The sequence below is a fragment of the Equus caballus genome, chromosome 4 (assembly GCF_041296265.1).
Source record: "Equus caballus isolate H_3958 breed thoroughbred chromosome 4, TB-T2T, whole genome shotgun sequence".
In the NCBI taxonomy this organism is placed as follows: Eukaryota; Metazoa; Chordata; class Mammalia; order Perissodactyla; family Equidae; genus Equus; species Equus caballus.
In genome coordinates, this window is record NC_091687.1 from 41,665,248 (window position 1) to 41,687,773 (window position 22,526).

The 22,526-nt window shown below is 38.7% G+C and overlaps 2 protein-coding genes across 2 annotated transcripts; both read left to right on the forward strand.

Annotated features, from left to right (window-relative positions):
• The first annotated feature begins 508 nt into the window (after window positions 1–508).
• GNGT1 (G protein subunit gamma transducin 1) lies at window positions 509–5,327 on the forward strand. Its single transcript, XM_001492791.5, has 3 exons — window positions 509–591; window positions 686–788; window positions 5,081–5,327. Exons 2-3 carry the CDS (start codon window positions 693–695, stop codon window positions 5,207–5,209), a joined length of 225 nt encoding a protein of 74 aa, XP_001492841.1. The 5' UTR covers window positions 509–591; window positions 686–692; the 3' UTR covers window positions 5,210–5,327.
• Window positions 5,328–14,623: 9,296 nt separating this feature from the next.
• Window positions 14,624–19,511, forward strand: GNG11 (G protein subunit gamma 11). Its single transcript, XM_001492818.7, has 2 exons — window positions 14,624–15,342; window positions 19,074–19,511. Exons 1-2 carry the CDS (start codon window positions 15,247–15,249, stop codon window positions 19,197–19,199), a joined length of 222 nt encoding a protein of 73 aa, XP_001492868.1. The 5' UTR covers window positions 14,624–15,246; the 3' UTR covers window positions 19,200–19,511.
• The last annotated feature ends 3,015 nt before the right edge of the window (window positions 19,512–22,526 follow it).

Genomic DNA, 22,526 nt, shown 5'->3' on the forward strand with positions numbered 1-22,526 from the left:
GTGGTTGCATCATTGCTATCCAATTCACTGTGACAGCTACACGCAAATTCCAGATATTGTTTGGAGAAACACTTCTAAGTAATATGCTAGTTTATTTCTGATCAACAGTGTTGTTTGTTTGCTATATTTCTATTCTGTTGGTTCATATTTCAATCCATAATTTATGAAGAACTTATAGTAACCCGTTGTATGGTTCTCTGTTAATGTGAGTTTATAATAGTCTAGTGATTTAGGGGCTTAATGAGCAGTCCTCAGAAATGACCTCAAACTAACTTAAATGGCATGAATCATATGGTGAAGGAATTTGGAGTTGGAGATGAGGGTTGGAAACCTAAATTTTTACACTGTGCAAAAAAGCAGGGAGAAGGAAGAGCTTTGGGTATTTAAGATTTTATACTGACTAAACTGACCTCTCCCCACAAACCTACTAGCAGGTGTTTAGAGTCAAGTGCTTGGTTTAATCATATTAATAAAGATTATACAGGAGCTTTAAAATCCCAAGGCTAGTGTGCAGTGCTAGAATTGCTCAGAGCATTCATGAGAAATCGATTCTCATAGGAAGTTAAATCAAAGAAAGAAACAGTTCACTTAGTAAGTTAAGGGCTGAGGCAAGGGTTGGCTCATGTTGACTTGAATCGAGTCCGGCAATTCAAATGTATGAACTAACCTTCCACCTTTTTGGTAGGCAAAAGATGCCAGTGATCAATATTGAGGACCTGACAGAAAAGGACAAGTTGAAGATGGAAGTTGATCAGCTCAAGAAAGAAGTAACGCTGGAAAGAATGCTGGTAAACTGCTGCTCTGTCTTGAATTTTAGTTTAAGCTAGAGATACTGGAGGATGACCAGGTTAGATACCATTGAAGGGGAGCAGACTGTGCCACCCCAAAATATGCCTCTTTGGCACAAGGATTATTTAGGCTGATTATTTTTAAGAAACAGCAGACACAGGAAAATCTCTGGACACCAAGTAAGTAGAAGTTACCCTTTTGGAAGAGACATTTACATTTATATGGGAAATCTCCATTTGTAAGGGTATCTCCCCCTCTGTACCAGGAAGAGAAGGATGACCAAATCTCTAGAAACGCCTATCAATGCAGAAGGCAAGGACTTAAATCTGCTTAACAACCTTACGTTTCTTTCCTGTGCTTTTCCTGGTCACCTCTCATCACTGGCTCCCCCACCTCTCAACATCTTCTTTCGTCTTTAGCTGGAGATGGTATTTAAGGTGGTGTCTTGGGCCATTTGGGGGAGTTACTCAGTTTTCTTGGGTATCTCCCATGTATACAGGAGGTATACATGTTATTAACCTTCTATTTGTTTTTCTCCTGGGTTAATCTGCCTTTTTTATTACAGGGATGCCTAGGCCAGAAGCAAAAAGGCTAGAGGAAAAATTACTTTTCCTCCCTGGCACCATTCACTGGGAAGGCTTAATGTAGCTAAAAATAAATTGTTCACATAAAAATTAATCAGGGATTGGGGCTGCTCGGTGGTGTAGCAGTTAAGTTCACACACTCCACTTTGGCAGCCCAGGGTTTGCAGGTTCAGATCCCAGGCGCAGACCTAGCACCGCTCATCAAGCCACATTGTGGCAGCATCCCACATAAAATAGAGGAAGACTGGCACAGATGTTAGCTCAGCGACAATCCTCTTGAAGCAAAAAAAGGAGGAAGATCAGCAACAGATGTCAACTCAGGGCCAATCTTCCTCACAAAAAAAAAGATTAAGGGATTAGTGAAGAATACGAGACAGAGACCATATTTAGCAGAGCAAGAAAGTGAAGCAATGCATATAGCTGTTTCATTTTTACTCTTTTAAATTGATAAGCTTCTCTTTATTTGATTTATTTGATATGGCTCAAATACTTTTAGCCAAGACCTCATCCCCTTCAGCACTGTCATGGCCAGTAATGAAGGAGTACGTTCTATTCCTTCTTTGCCAGTAAAAATGAGTTCAAGCCCAAGAACTCGCTGGTTCCTCCTATAAACATCTGACAGATCTTGGAAATGGTTACCAAGAGTTCTCCGCCTTTGGAAGGAGCAGAAATGGCAAAGAAATAAAAGTTTCCACCAAACAAAATGAAGCTTGGAAAAATGTAGATATGTATTTTAGATCTCTTCGTTTTAGGAAAGTTAGTAGAATAAAAACTCCTCCACAAAAGATAAGAGTATATTTTATGTTTCTTTTAAAAACTCATTTTATCGGGCCAAAGCGAAAAAAGGAGTTTGCATTATTTTCATATTTTGCTGAAAACTCTTACTCCCAATAAAAATTGGAATCCTGGCTCCTTTTATGTTTATAATTGTCTCAAACTTCCCTGCTGCCCTTCCCATACAGGCAAAACATGTTTTGCTGTCAAGATAAAATTAAACCTATAAGCAGCACAAAAGCTTGGAATACACACCAAAAGTTAAAATCCTTATCTTTATAACTTGGAGAAAATAAAATAAACTTTTGAGGTAAAGGAGAGTTATTTTCTCTTCTTTACTTGAAACTTCCAAAAGCTGTTTTATTATTTCTATACCCAGGATTGTTGTTTTGCAGGCAATTTGGTTATCTTTATTTCTATTACTCACTTGTGGCAAGCTCACCTGGGAATCTTTATTTTGGGTAAACATCACATACATCTCATCTGTCAGGTTTTGGGTTTCCTTCTCCCTATTACTCAATGTCTCCTTGGTCTGGAAGTCAAACTAATTTAATATCAGACTGCCAAAACTCTGCGCGCGCACACACACACACACACACGCGCGCGCGCGCGCGCACGCGCACGTAGAACTTCCAGGTCCTGAACCCATAGATCTGACGCAGCATGGCATAATGTCATTACCATATGGTTAAGTGGATAGACTCTGGAACCATACCCCTGGTTTAGATCCTGGCTCCACAACTTTCTCCCTGTGTAACATTCACCTAAGTTATCTAACTTACCTGTGCCTCTATTTCTTATTCTGTAAATGGGAATAGTAACAACACCTAATTCAGAGGGCAATTGGGAGAAATAAATGGAATAGCATGTAGAAAGCTTTGAGAACAATCCCTAGTAAATAGCAAGTGCTATCTATCATCATTTTTTTAATTAGTATTGATAACTATGAACCAGAATGATTTATAATATGCATCAACCTATTTTGCTGTCAAGGCACTAGTATTGTCAGAGTAAGACAACTCTTTGCATCCAGTTTCTAAAGCTGACAGATTTGCAATGACTATAAGTCAAAGTAATAGGCAAAGACTAAAGACAATCTTTGCAGTAATAGCTAAAAATACCTACCATTTGACTGAGCATCTATGGTATGCCAAGCACTTAATGCAACCAGTGCTGCTCTTCCTATTTCATAGAGGAGGTAGCTAAACTTTAGATGAACTATCTAAACTAAAGATACACATGTAGCTGGTAGGTGGGCAGAGAGGAAATTGAAACCTGGGGTGACCTGAATCCAATGTCCATGCCCTTTCCACCGTGCCAGGTAATCCTGTATTAACCTATATATACTTATAATAAGCCTTCCTGAAATAATTTTTAAACACATACACTCCCATATGATCTTGGGTAATTTATTGCTCCTCAGATCCTGAGATCCTAGCCAGATACCATCAAACCAACCCTTCACTGACTCCTCAATTAGACAGCAATTTAAACGTCTGTTCCTGACATCTGGTTGGGGCCAAAACAGCTGGTGTTTGGAGAAGGAGGAAAAATAGTGAATCTAAGTTACTGCATATTTCAAAAGTGTGTATAAACTCCAAGTAGCATCATATGAAGGAGCCACCTGACCAAGGCCTTGCCCCAGTTGGAAATAATTTGTTCTAATATGTGGATCACAAGTTTGCAAAATTGTGAAGTAATCTTGAATTTTATGTCTAATGTTGCTTGGAATTTGCAAACAAAAATGGCAGAAAATAAAGATTTTATTTTTTAAGAAACCCAGTAAATTAGTTAGATAACTTATAGAATGGCCACTTCCATTAAGGACTGCCAAAAATGAAATAGTGTTCATATCATAAATGGTATATTAAGTGAAAATGAAACAAGTTGAAAGTTAAAAGAAGTGAATAGTTTGATCCAGTGTGTATATGCATGTGCACACACACACACATTTGTATTTACATATGTATAGAATACTGCCTCTCTGTAAAAGACGTGTTAAATGGTATGTTAACAGGTTCTGCTGAATCCATTAAAATACTAAAGCATGATTTTTCCCAAAGTTGTTAAATGGTGCTGATAAGTGAGGAGGAAGCTCATAAACAAAACCAATGATTCAGTTCAGCAAATATTTATTTATGAGCACCAGTTAAATGCAGGCTCTGTTCTAGGTGCCTGGGGTACATGTGAACAAATCAGCCAAAGGTCCCTGACCCTTTGGAGCTCACCTCTACTGCACTATCATGATCAATCATTGTAGATGAGTTTAAAATAAAATTGCATGTGCATGCTTCTGAGAATCCAGGAGTGGTGAGAAGCCTGGAATTTAACAATTATTCATTCCCTTCGCCTTTACAGGTCACATTTTTAGAGTGAGGAAAAAGAGTTAATCAATGTTCACTCTGATGACATTCTTTTTTTTTTTCTTGGTGAGGAAGATTGTCCCTGAGCTAACATCTGTGCCTATCTTCCTCTATTTTTCATATGTGGGATGCCGCCACAGCATGTCTTGACAGTGGTGTGTAGGTCTGTGTCCCAGATCCAGGCCTGGAACCCTGAGCTGCCAAAGCAGAGTACATGAACTTAACCACTACACCACTGGGTCGGCCCCAACTCCGGTGACATTCTTGGCCTGTGTTGCCAGTTCTGTTCTGATCCCTGGATCCTGTCTCCTTTACAGAAGCTGGAGGCAGTGTCTGCTGGGAATCCCTAGCTGGAGTGTGGCCAGTTGTTTATCCTTTACCTTGAGATATCCAGGAGGACAGGGGAGGGGGCAGCTATTTCTTCTTCTCTCCTAGAAAGTACATACACATTGGGAGAAAGAATCACGTTGAAAAGATAGAACGCAAAAAATTATTGTAATAAATACATCCTAGGATTCTGCAATATTCCATATTAAACAAAAGAGTCATCTTTTTCTCCTTTCCTTTAAGGTATCCAAATGTTGTGAAGAAGTGAGGGATTATGTTGAAGAAAGATCTGGGGAGGACCCACTAGTAAAGGGCATCCCAGAGGACAAAAACCCCTTCAAGGAGCTCAAAGGAGGTTGTGTGATTTCATAAGAAAAAAAAAATCCTTGGAATATCTTGAGCTTTAATGACAATACTAATTTTTGGTCATATATAATACTATGAAGCATGTACATGAATTTTTAAACTTTTAATAAAAATTGAGATGTGATAATGCATAAGTCTATGTTTTCTTAAAGTATTCAACACAGGGTTTAACGCATAATTGACAATAAATATTAATTGACCCGATTCATTAACAATAATTTCTATGTTTTATGAATAAGTCTATATTATTCTGGTTGCCAGCATATAGTTAATGTTTTATGTTTATTCACTTCCCTTTCAACACTCATAATAATTCACCCAGAAATTTCATGGTTAGACTTACATTTTTCCCAACTTTTCTCTTGCTTACAGAATTAGGAAGTCTATTCTTTTGATCCACAGAAGATCTATCTTGGCAGAATGTGTGCTGGGAAGATTTTTGTTGTGGATTTTTGTTTTCTGTTTGCTTTTCTCTCTCAAACCCCAGTCAGTGGTGACGGTTTTAACAAAACCTCTTCTCACATTCTTACCAATTCTACTTGTCGCTAATGACGAGACGTTTTCCCAGAATGCCAACTGGATTAAGGGTTCAGTCTGTGGTCACAGAGCACAGTGGATTTAACTAGAAGCAGAATAAAGGTTATGAGAAGCCACAGTTTCTGGCTCTGGCACTTTACTGCATAACTGTCTTTGGATAAATTACAAAATCTTTCTTAATCTCAGTTTCTTCTGCTGGGAGTTAGGGATAACAATGGTGCTATTCCCTTTTTCATGGGGTTTAATATTATAATAGGGTGACTGTAACACTTGGCATACTGCCTGGAACATAGTAAGACCTAATAAATGTTAACTAGTATTATTACTGGGCAAGGAACTAGACAAAATATCCAGAATCCTTTAAGATCCATGATATTCCATCCCATGCCCATGAAGACTCTCACCAGTACAGCCCTTTTTCTGTAGCAGTGTAAGGGAGAGATGATAGACAAACAGTATCATCTGCATCATTCTGCTAATCAGTTTCCTCCTGGCATCTTACTGGGTTTGCAGAAACCAAATTTCACTGCTTCTGTGCTAATGACTAAAAGATAACTTGTCTCTGTTTCTGTAACAAATAACCAGTGTTAATTACTCCAACCTGGAAACTGTTTTTGGCGATAGTATTTCCTTGTTGCTGTCTCACATTTACAGGGTTATTTTTGGATACAACAGTGAGTGGAATACTCAGAAATGCAAATTGATTGTCATCCTTTTAAAACAAGGTAAGAACTATTATTTGGGCTGGAAGGCAATCTAAAGGTCATCCCAACTTTTGCCCCTAGAACAGTGCCCTCCCACTCCGGCCAATAGTAAATGCTCAACAAGGATCTACTGACTCTTGTCCAACCCCTTCGTTTTGGAATGGAGAAAATCAAAGCTCAAAGAAGTGAATTGATAAATGTCTCATGTTCAGACTCTGGATCTCTCGCTGAATGGTTAGCAACACACTCTACCACATATCAAACATGCTTTGGATATTAAGGGATTCCAGGATAAACTACTGGAATCTCTTATTTCCTTTTCCTCAGGAGAAGCTCTTTCCCTCCTGTTTAAAACTACAAAACCCTAGAAGAAAACGTAGGCAGTCAGCTCTTAGACATTGGTCTTAGCAATATTTTTGGAGGCCAGTCTCCTCAGGAAAGAGCAACAAAAGCAAAAATAAACAAATGGGATTACGTCAAACTAAGAAGTTTTGCACAGTGAGGGAAACCTTCAACAAAACAAAAAGGCAACTTACTGAATGGGAGAAGATATTTGCAAATTATACATCCTACAAGGGCTTAATATATAGAGAACTTACACAACTTAATATCAAAAAACCAAACAATTTGATTAAAAATGGGCAGAAGACCTGAAAAAACATTTTTCCAAAGAAGATATACAGATGGCCAATATGCACATGAAAAGATACTCAGCATCACTAATGCAAATCAGAACCACAATGAGGTATCACCTCACACCTGTCAGAACGGCTATTGTCAAAAAGACAAAAAATAACAAGTGTTGGCAAGGATATGGAGAAAAGTGAACCCTTGTACACTGTTGGTAGGAATGTAAATTGGTGCAGCCACGATGGAAAACAGTATGGAGGTTTCTCAAAAAATTAAAAATAGAACTACCATACGATCCAGAAATTCCACTTCTGAGGAAAACAAAAACACTAATTAGAAGTGATATATGAACCATTATGTTCATTGCAGCATTATTTACAATAGCCAAGATATGGAAGCAATCTAAATGCCCATTGGTAGATGAATAGATAAAGAAGATGTGGTATATATACACAATGGAGTATGACTCAGCCATAAAAAAGAATATAATCTTGCCATTTGTGACAACATGGACGGACCTAGAGGGTATTATGCTAAATGAAATAAGTCAGAGAAAGATAATTACCGTATGACTTCACTTATATGTGGAATCTAAAAAACAAAACAAAGGAACAAACAAAACTAAACAGAAACAGACTCAGATATAAGAAACAAACTAGTGGATATCAGAGTGGGGAGGGGTTGGGCGACAGGCGACAAAGGCAAAGGAAATGAACTTCCAGTTATAAAATAAATAAGTCATGGGGGGATGTAATGTACAGCATAGGGAATATAGTCAATAATATTGTGATAATTTTGTATGGTGATAGATTGTAACTAGACTTATTGTGGTGATCATTTCATAATGTGTATAAATATTGAATCACTATGATGTACACCTGAAACTAATAGGATATTGTATATCAATTATACTTCAGTAGGAAAAAAAAATTACAAACCCTCTCCAACCACTCCCAGCACTTCCTGTCTCCCTGTCCCCTGCGATTTTCCTCCACAGCACCCATCGCCATCTAGCATGCTGTGTATTTTATTTGTTTGTTTGTTTAGTTGTGGTCTGTCTCTAGTGGATTTCCATGTGCAATTAAGTGTTCTGTATATCTTTCTTTTTCCTGATTAAAAAATTGCAAATGCTTGGCTATGGCATTTAGTACATGTTAGTCCTAACCAATGTCTCTAGCTTTCATCTAACAACTGGAAATCGATTTTGGAGCCAGATGATTCCAAGTTAAAACCCTGGCTTGTTCACGTTCTAGTTGAGAACTTTGGAAAAGCAACTTCAACTCTTTGAACTTCAGTTTTTTTAATGTATAAAATGGAGGATTAGGATGGATCCTTGCATGAATATTTAAAATCGCTTAAATCAGGGCTGAGCATATAGAAGGAAACGTAATAGATGTCATCTATTTTTATAAGCCCTGTAGACTTCCTGTAGTCAACAAACTTAACAATTAAATAATCCCTGACATGACTCCTCATTTTTCCACCTTCTGGAATTTGGTTACCCTGACCTCTCCACCTGAAGTGTCCCTCCACTGCATCTCATTTCAGCCTTTTGAAATCCTACTGCTCTTCTGAGGCTCACTAAGAACTATCTCTGCTCTCCCCGACTCCATCCCGAAAGTATTTTGTATCTCTTAAGTCATTTAACGTTATTTTGCTCTCTCATTATAATTTGTATGGTTGTCTTAATCTCAATGCTATATTATGAATTTCCCAAGCCAAAAGCTCTACATATCTTTGAAACTGCCATACCAACTAATAAATTGTCTGTGCAATTTAATTGACCGATAAGTGTTTAATTTAATTAAAAGCAGGTAAGGACACCAGTGCAGGCATACGTTGGAGACATTGCAGGTTCAGCTCTAGGCCACTGCAATAAAGTGAATATCTCAATAAAGCAAGTCACATGGTTTCCTAGTGCATACAAAAGTTATGTTTATACTATACTATAGTCTATTAGATGTGCAATAGCATTATGTCTTAAAAACAACGTACATCCATTAATTAAAAACTACTTTATTGCTAAAAAATGTTAACCATCATCTGAGCCTTCAGCAAGTCATAATCTTTTTGCTGATGGAGGTTCCTGCCTCTGTGTTGATAGCTGCTGACTGATCAGGTGGTGGTTGCTGAAGGTTAGGGTGGCTGTAGCGACTGCATAAAATAAGACAACAATGGAGCTTGCTGAGTTGATTGATTCTTCCTTTCACAAACAATTTCTCTGTAGTATGCAATGCTGTTTGATAGCATTTTACCCACAGTAGAACTTCTTTCAAAATTGGAGGCAGTCCTCTCAAACCCTGCCACTACTAAATCAACTAAGTTTATGTCATATTGGTAAATCCTTTGTTGTCATTTCAACAATCTTCACAGCATTTTCAACCAGAAGCAGATTCCACATCAAGAAACCACTTTCTTTGCTCATCCATAAGAATCAATCCCTCATCTGTTAAAGTTTTATCACGAGATTGCAGCAATCCAGCCACATGTTTGGCTCTGCTTTTAATTCTAGTTTTCTTACTGTTTCCACCACATCTGCAGATACTTCCTCCACTGAAATCGTGAATGCCTCAAAGTCATCCATGAGGATTAGAATCAACTTCTTCCAAACCCCTGTTAATATAAGTATTTTGGCCTCTTCCCATGAGTCCTGAATGTTCTTAATGGCATCTAGAATGGTGAATCCTTTCCAGGAGATTTTCAATTTACTTTGAAATTGATCCTCACAGGAATCACTACCTGTGGCAGCTATAGCCTTACAAAATGTATTTCTTAAATAGTTAGACTTGAAAATTAAAATTACCCATTGATCCATGGGCTGCAGAATGGATGTTGTGTTAGCAGGCATGAAAACAGCATTCATCTTCTTGTGCCTCTCCATCAGTTCTTGGGTGACCAGCTGCATTGTCAATGAGCAATAATATTTTGAAAAGAATCTTTTTTTCTGAGCAGTAGGTCTCAACAGTGGGCTTAAAATGTTCAGTAAGTCCTGTTATAAATAGATGTGCTGTCGTCTAGGTTTTGCTGCTCCACTTGCAGAGCACAGGCAGAGTAAATTTAGCATAATTTTTATGGGCCCTAGGATGTTCAAGGATGGTGAATGAGCACTGGCTTCAACTTCAAGTCACCATCTGCATTAGGCCCTAACAAGACAGTCAGCCTGTCCTTTCAAGCTTTGAATCCAGGCATTGAATTCTCCTCTCTAGCTATGAAAGTCCTACATGGCATCTTCTTCCAATAGAAGGTTGTTTCGGCTACATTGAAAACCTGTTGTTTAGTGTAGGCACCTTGATTAATGATCTTAGCTAGATCTTCTGGATAACTTGCTGCAGCATCTACATCAGCACCAGCTGCTTCCCCTTGCACTTTTATGTTATGGAGATGGCTTCTTTCCTTAAATCTCATGAACCAACAACCTCTTCTAGCTTCAAACTTTTCTTCTGCAGCTTCCTCACCTCTCTCAGTCTTCATAGAATTAAAGAGAGTTAGGTCCTTGCTCTGGATTAGGCTTTGGCTTAAGGGAATGTTGTGGCTGGTTTGATCTTCTAGCCAGAGCACTAAAACTCTCCATATCAGCAATAAAGCTGTTTCACTTTCTTATCGTTCACATGTTCACTGGAGGAGCACTTTTAATTTCCTTCAAGAACTTTTCCTCTGCATCCACAACTTGATTAACTGGCACAAGAGACCCAGCTTTCAGCCTGTCTTGGCTTTTAACACGCCTTCCTCATTAAGCTTAATCATTTCAAGCTTTTGATTCAAAGTTACAGACGAGAAATGTGTGACTGCTCCTTTCACTTGAACACATAGAGGCCATTGTAGGGTTATTAATTGGCCTGATTTCAATACTGTTGTGCATCAGGGAATAGGGAAGCCTGAGGAGATGGAGAGGGATGGTGGAAGTCAGAACACACACCTATGGATTAAGCTCTCCATCTTATATGAGTGTGGTTCGTGGTGGCCCCCCCCCCCAAATTACAATAGGAACATCAAAGATTACTGATCACAGATCACCATAACAAATATAATAATAATGAAAAAGTTTGAAACATGGTGAGAGTTACCAAAATGTGATGCAGAAACACAAAGTGAGCAAATGCTGTTGGAAAAATGGCGCCGGTAGGCTTGCTCAATGCAGAGTTGCCACAATCCTTCAATTTGTAAAAAATGCAATATCTGCAACATACAATAAAGTGAAGTGCAATATGACGAAATATGCCTGTATTTTTTATATTGGATGATTCAGAATTCTTATTGGCTTAACTAATGATTAAATCAATAGTTAGGTAAAATTCCTGTTGCTTAAAAGTACAGATTATCAGCAGAATTTTGAATAAGATAAAAATCATAGGAAGGATGTATAGAGAAAGACAGTCCAGGAAGAAGGAAATGAAATCATGACTGCCCCACAGACTACACAGCTACAACCGGCAGTGAGTGACTCTTCTTTTTTTTCCAGAAGTTATTTTGGGGCCACGGATTACTGGTTAATGGGAATGAGGTAGGACTACAGCGAAACAACACTTCAGGCATAGCCTTAGCATTTGGCTCTTCCATAACACTTCCTGATGTTATTAGTGAGAAGGGGTTAAGTATACAGACTTACTAAAATACATCATTTTAGATACTTGCCCCTTGAAGGTGTTTTGTACACATAGGTAAGTTTAGCTTTGGCAAATAACAAAAAACCTCACTGTTATTTTAATTTAGATTGATTTGATTTTAGCCAGATTTCAAAACAAGGCTAATATCCAACTTCCTAAATTCCTAAAAGAATGTATTAACATAAAGAAAACAGTAAACTAAATAATGAGAACGATGAGTTACATGTGATGGAAATTAAATTATTGTGTGAACAGAATTGATCAAAGGAATCATTTTGATATCATAAATTGTAAGTAGTTGTTAAGGTAATCAGAGCATCAGACACAGGTCATCCTGTGACTTCACATTATCTCCATCTAGAAAAGGAATCTTATGTACATAGTTACATGGAATGGGTGAGTTCGTGAAAATTTCCATGTGATAGTTACAATAAATTGAACCAAATATCAAATGAACCAAGAGTGTATCAAATGTGCGTTAAATACTTTCCTTAAGAAATCATCATTTGACTGTTTCTAAACAGTCACCAATTACTTTATAAATTTTAGAAGAGTAGAAGGTGGGAGGTAACCTAGTTTATTTACACCAACTAAACAGGTGGAGAGAATCTACGTCTTGCAAAAATCACAAGATAAAATAAGACCAGAACTCTAATCTTTTCTGAGTTCAAGTTAGCTAACATCCGTGCCCATCTTCCTCTACTTTATATGCGGGACACCTGCCACAGCATGGCTTGCCAAGCGGTGTGTAGGCCCACACCCGGGATCGGAACTAGTGAACCCTGGGTCACCAAAGTGGAATGTGCGAATTTAACCACTGCACCACTGGGTGTTTAATGACATACTTAATATATCAGAAAAATAGTCAAAACATTGTTTTTCCTTTTTTTGCATCCCAAGGTAAATATTTCATGGTATTCACTTTTTTATACTTTAAAAGCGAAAATAGCCACATGGTGAATTTTATTTTATTAAGCAGATTTCTTTGAAATATTTGTGAAAAGAGAGTGTGCTAATGAAACTTCATTTCTGATTATCCTTCTCATTTTTACTGCAGAATGCTTCCTGCATATACTATTTTGTAAAGTAACTTTTATTAGAGGTAATATGTAAAACATAAGTAAAAAGTTAACACTACATTTGGATACAACTGATATAGATTTTAAAATTTGTTTATCCAAAATTTTTGCTGATGGAGTATTTCTGCGAGAATGCACAAGAAATTGCTTACCAGGGATGGTCTCTGGGAGGTAAATTCTGTGCTTAGGGATAGAGAGCTATACACTTTTTTGTTTAAAAAAAAAGCATTGCCATCATTTTATCATTTAAAACCAAACAGCAACAACAAAACATTTTTCAGAATGCTGTGTGAATATGGGCTTTCAGCATTTTCCCATTCATTTTAGTTTAATCAATTTACTTAGTATGATATTAGCATGTGACATTTGATAAGAATAAAAATTTTTAAAAAGTAGACTAATGTGTATTTCATCTCTAATTTAAGTCTCATAATACTGTGGAAGAAGTTAAAGAATCATTATGGATTTATAAATATTTATCACTGCATCCAACTAGATGATTTCACTGGGAAGAAATTTCCAGGCCAAAATAATTCTATTTTTATGATTTGGCACAGACATACTCACATTCATTTACTTAACCAACTTATTTAATTTGGGTGCTGAACTTATTTAATTTAGGCCACATTAACTACTTTCACTAACTTATTTAAGCTATTTGTAACTAACCTTTAAATTTAAGGAATGAGGAATCAAAGAAATGAATAGGTTCTGGAGACAGATGTGAGCTTTTTGTCTTGGCTCACTGCTTACTAACAGGGAAATCTCTGGCAGCTGATCTAACTTCTTTGAGCCTGGAAGATCCTGGAATGTGTGGTATTTCAAATATAGAAAAAGAAGCAACCTTTTCTTTGTAAAAGTGATTTATCAGATCTAGAGACATAAATACAATTAGAAACAAAGTATACCTTAGCTAATTCACCCCTCCCCTGCCCCGTCACATATTTTACAAATTAGAAAACCAAAATCCAAAAAAATAAGTGATTTTTCCAGTGATGGCCAGTGGCAGAGCTTGGGCTAGAACCCCTGAGTACTCATCAAGCAGCTCATTGTTCTTTTCATTCTAGTATGTTCCTTGATGACAAGTGGGTGGAACCTGGTGAGAAACTATGAACAAGCAAACAAAAACCTCTGCTTACGAAACAGGGAATGGCTATGGATGTCTAAGGCCAAGTACCCTGAAATAGTCAGTTAATGCCTCATTCTTAACTTGAATTTGACTCTATAGGCAGGAGGGAATCTCCAGAGAGGAGAAATATCCGACTGCTTGGGAAGCTTTCTTACATCCATGCTTTATTCTTCTTCTAGTCTTTTGAGCATCATTAACAAGGTTTTAGTTTATAGTCAAAGGGAAAGTATATATTGCACATCAACATTTTTCACATCAGACACTTTTCCTGGCTTTACAAAGTGGCAGCTAGATGAATAGTGCTTTCCAGAAAGTGGAGAAACCAATACTAAGTGAATCCACTGCCTATATGCAGGAAGATGCTTGGGGCAGGAATTCAAAACCCTTGGTGTCAAGTGTCACTCAAACCGTGGCAATGGGGAGCCGAGAAACACTTTCTGGTAAGAACTTTAAGATTCCTGCTTCTGTCTTCTCCAGGATCATCCGCTCGTCCTCCAATCATTCCAGAACAGTTCCGTGACAAAGAATAAAAACTCTGCTGTTGAGGATGCGGACCATTTCTTAACGTCAGAAAAGGGCCCTGCAAGTTGTAAACAATATTACAGGCTCCGTTTATCCCAAAATGTTGAAATCCGTCAGTCATTTAACAGACTGGATGGATACACATCAACAAATGTGGTGGGTGTTTCTGAGATTACATCAGTTTCATTTTCCACTTGGGCCTTTTTTTAAGCGTCCACATTTGCCACCAAGAAACACACTCATAACTGGGGGAAAGTTAAGTGCCGTATATTTTTGAATCTCTTGGAGAGGTGAAGGGCCGTTATTTCCTGCTGGGTACTGTCCTCCTTTTCTTGCTTCACAAACAAAACCCGGATGTGACTTGGGAACGGAAAAAAAAAAAAAAAAAGAACAAAAAGTAAAACTTCTGTTGTTTCTCCAGGAAAGTGGGCTAGCGCAACCCCAACCCTTGGGCCCCCGCCCAGGCAGGTCCCCCGCGGGCGTGGCACGACCCCCGCAGGGAGATCAAGCAGCGCGAAGCTTTTCAGCGTCCTGGAGCCGCCTCTCAAACGTAACCCTACTCGGGCTCCCTGGGGCAAGGTTCCCGGGGTGGAGGGGACCTGAGAACGAGACCAGGGGTTTTAGGATCCTGGGTCGCTGGGCAGGGCTGGCGTGACGGGGCGGCCCGGAGGCAGCTGAGCCCCCGGGCGCGGGGGACCACCGCGCGGGAGGCGGTCACGTCCTGCGCCGGCGGGCGGGGTGCGCAGGCACCGCAGTTATTTCGGGACGCGCCGCGGTTCGCAGCACTTCCAGCCGCTCCACTTCCAGAGCTGTCCCAGGGCCCGGTTCTGGGGCGAAAATGCCGGCCCTTCACATCGAAGATTTGCCAGAAAAGGAAAAGCTGAAGATGGAAGTTGAGCAACTTCGCAAGGAGGTGAAGTTGCAGAGACAACAGGTAATTCGGCTGTCCCAGAATATTTCCTTCTCTGAAATCCAACAAGGTCAGCTTTTCCCGGTTTGTTACAGTAAAACAAACAGGGTTTGGGGTTTTTGTTTCTGCAGCTTCTCTTGAAGTAGGGCTTTAGTGGTACCTGGGAACTGCCAGTTGTTGTAGGGACATCATAGGAGGTAAATGAGAGAGCAAGGATCCTATGAGTAATTTAAACCCGAATGTCCGAACATCTGAGGAGCCTAGAATGGGGGAAATAGACAAGAACTGCTACCTGATGGTAGAGAGTTGGCTTTAAAAGCTCAAGCTGTAGGAAAAGGCAGATGGCTAGTTAGTTCCTTGATCTTTTTCATTACGGGAAAGAATGGTATTTGAAAGGTTTTTGTTTTGTTTTGTTTAATCACAATTTAAAGTCTTGAATTACCTAATTTTGAATTCCACCGGGGATCTCCAGAGCTGTGCAACGAACAGCCCATTGGAGCTTGGGAGCAAAACATTACAATCTATTTTTCTTTATTTGTAAATATCATCCCTTTATAATTTCCATCCCTTTAAAATTTCCAAATTATAATTTCCATAATTTTCATATGCACCTCAGTATGTGTATAAGCATTTATTTATAAATAAATACAGATACTACTGTATTAGTTCATTGTGCATACCTATAAAACATAACATCTGCTGCCAATCTCCCTCTTTTTTGCTCAGGAAGATTGGCCCTGAGCTAACATCTTTGCCAATCTTACTCTATTTTGTTTGTGGGTCCACAGCATGGATTGATGATTGGTGTAGGTGCACACCTGGGATCAGAACCTGTGAACCCCAGCTGCTGAAGCAGAGCATGCTGAGCTTAACCACTATGCCACCAGGCCAGCCCCATGGAGAGATATTTTTTAAGGAAAATGATCTAGTCCTTTCTCCATAGCAAGAAAAATTTAAACAATTTCATTTCTCTATGGTTTAATACTAGGAAAAAAATTAAGAAAAACAAGGGAAATGAAGCAGATGTGGTAAGTATGCTCACTTGCCTTCCTGCTCTAGTCATGGTAAAGCTGTTCATACCAAGAGTTTTGTCACTCAGAATGTACATTTAGAGTGATGTTTGGAAGATGCACGCTTTTTTGAGTTTTACTCTTTATACATTTCTTTTCTCAAATTTAATCCTTCACTTCCAAATACCTACTCTTCCTAGATTTTGGAGTGCAAAGTCCTTTTTATTGATGTTGAGAGTTTTTATAGCTTTAAAAACACAGCTGTGTTTAGGGGCTGGCCCAGTGGCGTAGGGGTTAAGTTCACATGCTCTGCTTGGGCCGCCTGGGGTTTGCGGGTTTGGATCCTGGGCACAGACCTGGCACCACATGTCAAGCCATGCTGTGGTGGTGTCCCGCATAAAATAGAGGAAGATTGGCACAGATGTTAGCTCAGGGCCAATCTTCCTCACAACAAAACAAAACAAAACAAAAAAACCCAAAACAAACAAACAAATATAGCTGTGTTTAAAGAAAAAAAACAAAGTTACAGGATCTAATATGTAGACTTGTTTCTTGAAATTTTAAGGGACCCATTTTGTGAATGGCAAAGCCCGCAGTACAGCATGTGTTGACCACTTAGATTTTTCACACCGTGAACCTTCGAGGTTCCATATTAAGCAGAGTTGTATGCACTGAAGTAAAGCATTGTCTGTGCAGGGTTGAATATCTTAATATCTGGTATCACTATGCAGAATTTATAGGGCAAAAAAGAGGCAAGTGTCTTCTTGTTATTTAAAGCTTCAGATTAGGAATTTGTGGGGGCCTGGATGCAGCTGCCTGTGTGGAAATTAAAGGTGTCTTTCGTTAGCAGTTTCTCCTTGCCAGCTCCCCACTTCCACCCCTCAGGACACACCCTGCTGGATGGACTTTCCATCCGGAAGCTCCAGGTGTTTGCCAGAGGGAGCGAAAGCTTCTGAAATGGCCTTAGGGGATAAAAGGAGAGGCATCAATTCCTAATAATAATATTCAAACATTTGATTCTCCACCTTTAATTATAGGGTATTAGTGCTACACAAATATGGCTCTTAGAGATCATTCAACTCTCTCACTTTTAAGGAGGAAAAACTAGAATCCCAAGGAGGCTAACTAGCTCCTCATTTAAGACCTCAGAGACAACGATAGGGTAGTTACAAAAACACGCCTTCTGATGCCCAGTCCATTATTCTGTCAATAAATTGTTCATGTCTGAGCTGGGTGCTCTGCTCAGGCCAAGGACACAAAATTCACAGGCTGAATTCTGGCTCCAGCTAAGTGTTGTTCAAACATATCCTCTTGATCATGGAAGGAAATGCATCAAAGGAGTAATTATTCACTTTGAGAGGTTACAGATCTCTTTGGAAATCTAATGAAGAAGCCTCTTTAAGAATGGATACAATTTGGGGAAACTTGAATCTTATCCACAAATTTCTCTGGGGCCACAGACCCCAGGTTGTGGATGCTTGCATCATCACTGCTGAGAATTCACTTAAAATGCACACACCGTGAATGCCAGCAGCAATTGAGAGCAGATGCTACCTGGGAGAATGAGTGATACCTGAGAAGATTTTATTTTGCCACACTTTAAGTCATATAACTACATCACTTAGTTTTAAATTTAAATCAGTGGCCTTCACATTGGTGTGCAAAGAGTCTTTGGGGTGTGGGAGTAAAATATGAAAATTTCTATCTTTGGTTAGTTTTAAATCTCATCTTTTTATAATTTCCAGGTTATGTTTTATAATTATGCTTGCTGTATTAACACAGTAGCATCAGCACTTATTTATAAGTAAATAATTATATACATTTTGGGATACATATACAAACATGTTTTAGTGATCACCATTAAAACAGTTTGAAGATTACTAATCTAGATGACAAATTCAGTGGGAACAATTTGCCTAGTTTTAAAAGGTTTCCATTGGGATTTCCTCGAGCTTCTCTAATTTTTACTTCTAATTTCTTACTAGTAATGCAGGCCTTTATTAAGACTCTAATCCTTCTTTTTTTCCTTTCCTTTTTTTTCTCACTCTTGCAACCTGTCTCTTCAAGTTAGATATTTTGAAGAAACTATTCCATCCTTTCTCCATTGCAAATAAAGTTTGAAGTGATTACGTAAACACAAGAGTCCTAGACAAGCATGGTCACCTTAGATAACTCTTCTATCAGGATCATTGTCCTCAAGCAACGGGAAGGAATTCTGAGCAGAGACACAGAATGAGACTGAGCAACTCCAGCTTTTCCAGAGTCAGACTTTCTCCAATGCTTCTGTCATTTTGTGAAATGCAGAACCTGGCACTCACCCATAATAAATGGGAATTTTGGCAGGACACACTCCAAAACATTTGGGAATTTACTACTGCACCTGCTCATTAGCATGGAAGATTGAAAGCAGGGTATGTTTTAGTTCCTAAAATATTGTGGACACGTCATAATTAAATTTTAGCAGAGTGAGGAAGTCATATGAGGAACAATCAATCGAAATTGCCAGAGATGATCTATTTAATACAGTGACTTTCAAACTTTTTGACTCTGACCACAGTCACAAATATATTTTCCATAGATTGTATCATTCATATGTATTCCATATGTTCTGTGATGCTTGCTAATATTTTTATGCGGTTCTACTTCATTTTTCAAAATGCTGGTTGTACCCAATTATATTAATTTCACTAAAGGGTGGTGACAAAGTTTTAACAATCCTGACCTAATTCATTTTTTTTTCTCAAGGTGTCTAAATGTTCTGAAGAAATAAAGAATTACATTGAAGAACGTTCTGGAGAGGATCCTCTGGTGAAAGGAATTCCAGAAGACAAGAATCCCTTTAAAGAAAAAGGCAGCTGCGTTATTTCATAAATAACTCTGGGGAGACGCTTCATCCTCAGTGGAAGAACTAGCTTGTTTTAGTTTGCCAGAATGAAACCGACATGCCTTTTAAAGAGAAAAAAAAAAAAAGAATGAAATTTAAAGGAGACTTTCTTCAGCACTTATATAGATATGGTTCTGTATACAAGCTATGTGCTTCTCATCTTTGCTCACTACACTCCCCTTTTAAGAGGGCAGAGAGTATCAAATGTGCAGTTATGGAAAGAAGGACATTACTTGTGCATGACTCACCTCTTTCAGTATATTGCTTGATGCCTCAAATAAAGTTTTATCTCTGAAAAATGAGTGTTGATGATTTAAGACAGCATTTAATTTTTTTGGCCTTAAATTTTATATTTTTCCCCATAACCTTTCTGGTATTTGGGACATGTATCAAAAGATGAGGTGGTTTGATAGATCAGTTCCCCAATCCAGCTCTCTCTGCTTCAATTCTTAGGAGGTTTACAGTGCTGAGTTCTGACTTCTGGAATGTGTCTGATCTAACGTTAACTATTAGGGAATTGAGTGAATAGAACTGAACGCTAACAGGAATCAGATTATTTGAGTCAGGAACCAGGCCAAGCCATGCCTACATAAGCACTTCTGTGGTTTGTCATCATACAGATCTTGTTCAAACTGTTGCCGCAACAGTGGCCTTAGGATAGGGAGAGGGTTGGGGTCAAGAGGAGCACCCGGGCGCCAGCCCTGGAATGTTCACCCTCAGGGAGCTGCACCTCCTACAGGCTCTGCAGGTCTTGGCATGGCCACCCTCCAGCTCTGTGTCATTGGAACAGAGACTTGGTTCTGCGTGGCTTGGGCCAAGCACTGCTCTTTTCCTTCTCCTCCAAAGGGACAAGTTAACCTTGTACCCATTTCTAAAATTAGCTTGCTTTTTTCTCATTGATTTGCAGGAGTTTTTAATATATTCTGACCATGCATCCTTTGTCGGTGATAGGTGTTGGAGGTGCCTTCTCCCAGTCCATGGCTTAACGTTCCACAGCGGGACCATCGCTGCAGCGATTTTAGCCCGCAGATGCAGCACACCAGAGTACATGGGCTGCTCAAGTCCTTCATGAAGACACCCGTAGCCGGACCTTAAAGAAAGGGACCTTTCTTCCTCTCTTTGAGCATTCTTCCTCCCTCTCCCTCTGTCTTTTGGATGCAAGTTTCACCAGGTTTGAGCCAAAAACAAGACAAGGAAAACCCTTACAGGTTAGCTCCAGCTCAAGTGGGCTCAGTTACTAACTCCTCCTGCAATTTTACATATGACACCAGAAACCCAGGTTTCTGCTTGACGAGGTCTTTTCTCCAGCCTAGATGCATAGGTGTGCTTCATCAAGCCAGAGAGGTGCCTGTGACTCCAGCAGCTTCCTCAAGTCTATCAGCACCTTCACTAGGAACTACTTTCCCTTCCCTCTCCAAGAAGGAACGGGATACCCCAGGCTTTTGAAAGAGCAGGTTACGGCAAACCAAGAGCTGGGAATATTTCCTTCAGTTTCTTGCCTTTTTTCCAAGTGTTGAAGTCAATTGGGATTACTGAGAGCCCAGGGATAATTTTACTCCAAAGGAGGATTTACTCCAAGGTGAGGTTTAAGAACAGCAAAGGTATTATTTTTTGCCAGCAGCCATAGAACAATTAGTATTTGGGTTATGTTGCTATTATTTCATTTAACATTTAAAGTGGCATGGGATTTTAGTACCTTGGTGCTTGTAAAGTTTTACTTTAATGAACTGTTTCATTTAAGTCATAAAGTTTTCTTCTGTTGCATAAAAAAGCAAACATCTATTCTGCTTATTGGTAAGACAGATCAAATCACCTGCTTCCTTCATGAAAGGCCAACTCAATGCATTTATCCACTAACTTCTTGAAGTTGGGGATTACAAGGCTGTATCCTGAATTTCTATCAGCCGCATTCAGCTGCCCATTCACATGCATCTGCAAGTCCTAGCTTCTGCTCTTCCTGTACCTTCAACCATATGACAAATTAGTCAGCCTACTTCTGTTTTTTCACTAATAAATATCCAATCTTGTAGATGTTTCTACCAAATCTAATCTGTTCTATTTTCCTTACTGTTTCATCATCGTAACTCAGCAAATCTATAAGAAGTGTAATAAAATACTCTTGATTTTCAAGTGTTGAACTTATTAGCTTGCGTTAGGAAGAAAATGAAAATATGGTAACTATGTATTTAGATATATTATATAAGTAACCTTTAGTAAGTGGGAATTTGTTAAGTAGAATTCAAATCATGTGTTCAACTTCTTTCAGTATATAATTGTGTAATCATTTGATATCTGATTGATTAAATACTTATTATGCTTTGTGTATTGAGACTTACGTTCTATAAACCCACATTAAATTAGCAAAATAGGCTTTCCTAATTCTAGGCAGAATCTACATTACAAGCTCACCCCTACTTGGTATTTTAAGACAGGTTATTCTGTATCTTGGATGCAAACTGGTATCTCATTACTGTCTAAATTTGCATTTTCTTGATTTCCTATGACTTCTACTGTCAGATTTTTGTGTACCTTTTGATTACCTTCACCCATTTCAACCACGCCCCCCACCCCCTACCAATGGCAATCACCACTCTGTCCTCTGTATCTATGAACTTGGTTTTCTTTTTTTAGATTCCACATAAAAGTGAGATAATATGGTATTTGTCTTTGTCTGACTTATTTCACTTAGCACAACGCCCTCAAGATCCATCCATGTTGCTGCAATGGCAAGATTTCCTTCTTTTGTTATGGCTGAATAATATTCTCACATTTTCTTTATCCGTTCATCCATCAGTGGACATTTAGGTTGTTTGGCTATTGTAAATAATGCTGCAGTGAACATGGGGGTACAGATACCTTTTCGAATTAGTATTTTTGTTTTCTTTGAGTAAATACCCAGAAATGGAATTGCTGGATCATATGGTACTTATATTTTTAATTTTTTGAGGAACCTTCATATTGTTTTCCATAGGGGCTGTACCAATTTACAATCTCACCAACAGTGCACAAGGGTCCCCTTTTCTCCAAATCCTTGCAAACACTTGTTATTCTTGTCTTTTTGATAATAGCCATTCTAACAGGTGTGAGGTGATATCTCACTGTGGTTTTGATTTGCATTTCCCTGAGGTTTGGTCATGTTGACCACCTTTTCATGTACCTATTTGCATCTACTTTTACTTGTTTAAAGAAACATTGAAAGGTTATACAGGAAATTACTAAAAATTGCTACCTATGAGGACCAGTGGTGAGTATAACCAGGTGGGAAAAGATGAGATTGAGACTTCTCATTGCATATTTTTCTGTAAAGTTTTGAT

Coding starts and splice junctions, on each gene's coding strand:
- GNGT1 (XM_001492791.5), top strand. CDS start 693: ATGCCAGTGATCAATATTGAGGACCTGACAGAAAAGGACAAGTTGAAG. Junction 789..5,080: donor TAACGCTGGAAAGAATGCTG/GTAAACTGCTGC, acceptor CTTTCCTTTAAG/GTATCCAAATGTTGTGAAGA.
- GNG11 (XM_001492818.7), top strand. CDS start 15,247: ATGCCGGCCCTTCACATCGAAGATTTGCCAGAAAAGGAAAAGCTGAAG. Junction 15,343..19,073: donor TGAAGTTGCAGAGACAACAG/GTAATTCGGCTG, acceptor TTTTTTCTCAAG/GTGTCTAAATGTTCTGAAGA.